At 36.0% G+C, this 2069-nt stretch overlaps 1 protein-coding gene across 1 annotated transcript; it reads left to right on the forward strand.

The window, feature by feature from the left end:
- Positions 1 to 1466: 1466 nt before the first annotated feature.
- On the forward strand, positions 1467 to 1688 carry LOC102470172 (small integral membrane protein 15; the record flags this gene model as incomplete). Its single annotated transcript, XM_027768357.1, has 1 exon — positions 1467 to 1688. A coding segment is annotated over one exon (222 nt), but the record flags the coding sequence as incomplete, so codon positions are not given.
- Positions 1689 to 2069: the final 381 nt, after the last annotated feature.

Here is a 2069-nt window from a genome sequence, read left to right on the forward strand (position 1 = left end):
AGTGAAAAATCTCCCCCACGCTGCAATCCCTTCTCCATTCTCCTCAGAATTTTGGGCATGCACACACATGCACCTGAAGTGAATTTTAAGTTGCTGGATCCAGGACTCAAATCACAGTCAACTACATGAGAGTCTAGCAATATAACTATTATGTCATTTGCTGGTCCCTCAAAAAAATCTTTAAAAAAAATTACCAAACTTGGCAGGTTATATTTTTTAGGAGTTTATTTTTGTTTGGTTATTAAATTTGTTGGCATATAATTGTTCATACTAGTCCTTTATGATCCTTTGTATTATTTGCATATCTGTTACAATATCTCCATTTTCATTTATGATTTTATATATTTGAGTCTTCTCTCTTCTCTTTCTCTCTCTCTCTCTCTCTCTCTCTCTCTCTCTCTTTTAGGTTATATTTTTTAGGAGTTTATTTTTGTTTGGTTATTAAATTTGTTGGCATATAATTGTTCATACTAGTCCTTTATGATCCTTTGTATTATTTGCATATCTGTTACAATATCTCCATTTTCATTTATGATTTTATATATTTGAGTCTTCTCTCTTCTCTTTCTCTCTCTCTCTCTCTCTCTCTCTCTCTCTCTCTTTTTCTTAGTCTAGCTCAGGGTTTGTTAATTTTATTTATTTTTTTGAGAAACCAACTCTTGGTAATGTTGACTTTTTTCCTATTGTTTTACTATTTTGTGTATGATTTATTTCTGTTCTGAACTTTAGTATTACCTTCCTTCTGCTAAACTTGGGCTTAGTTTGTTCTTTGTCTAGTTTCTTGAAGCATGATGTTAGTCTATTTATTTGGCATCTTTCCTCTTTTCAATGGAGACCTTAAATTTCCTTCTTAGAATTGCTTTTGCTGCATTTTGGTGTGTTTTACAGTGTTGTTTGTCTTAAGCATTTATAAAATGTTCCTTTTGATTTCTCCTTTGACTGACTGGTTGTTCAGGAGTAATTTTGTAAATTAAAACTATAGTAGCCAGGCACCAAAAGAAAAAAAATACCATATGTTCTCTCTTATGTGTGGAAATTAAGGAAAAAATGACCTCAGAGAGGTAGAGGGGTGAAGGATAACCATAGAGCTGAGGAAGGAAGAGAGGGTAGATATAGAAGGCTATTGGATGTGAGTTCAGAACGGGAGTCTGAAGCCGATCCCCTGGTGCCATGTCGGGGAGCCTGGTGTCGGCCAGTGTGGAGTTTAGTTCAGTGCCCAGCGAAGGGGGTGGCAGTGCAGGTGGAGCAAGCCACTATATAGAATTTAAACCTTTCAGAAGTGTATGGTGGATCTAAGAAGACGACAATCAAAGGTCATAGGAAGTTGTAATTGGCTCAGCAATAATCCCAGAATAGTTAGAGATCATCACTCAACATAAGGTAGATGATTTTTAATCCCAGCTTAATTAAAAGTTGCTGGAAGTATATCCATTCCCTACCCAGTTTTCCTAACCACTATAAGGAAGTTTGACATAAAGGCTTGGGCTGAATATGTCATGGAATGGGCTGCAAAGGACCCATACGGCTTCCTTACAACAGTTATTCTGGCTTTTACTCCACTGTTTCTAGCAAGTGCTGTACTGTCCTGGAAATTGCCCAAGATGATTGAAGCCAGGGAGAAGGAGCAAAAGAAGAAACAAAAACATCAAGAAAAGATTGCAAAAGCTAAACAACTGAAAAAGGATTGAAGGACTGAATAGGTTCTGTAACCAGTGGCAAATCATTTGGGAAGGATTCGTTATAGGATTTTTCTTTGGATTTCATGATAGTATTATTTAGTAAATGAAATTTGATTGATCATAAGGAAAAATCATATTCTGACCTCAATACTGTCTCTAGTAACTTTCAGACTTGGGTGTAGTTTGTTGGTGTCTGTTGGCAGTTACTGTAAATTAGCATTTATTGTGGCTTTACAAAGTCTTTATACTGCCTGGGTCATTGCCATTTAGCAGCTTGCATACTGAAATGAAAAGATCCTATGGAGAAAAAGACAAGAGGATGAACTCCATTCAAATAATGGTTTAAAATGGGATCCTGTTCTGGACAAAGAATATTAAGAATGTAAAAGT

The sequence above is a fragment of the Tupaia chinensis genome, unplaced genomic scaffold (assembly GCF_000334495.1).
Source record: "Tupaia chinensis unplaced genomic scaffold, TupChi_1.0 Scaffold145967_1, whole genome shotgun sequence".
NCBI classification, from domain to species: Eukaryota; Metazoa; Chordata; class Mammalia; order Scandentia; family Tupaiidae; genus Tupaia; species Tupaia belangeri.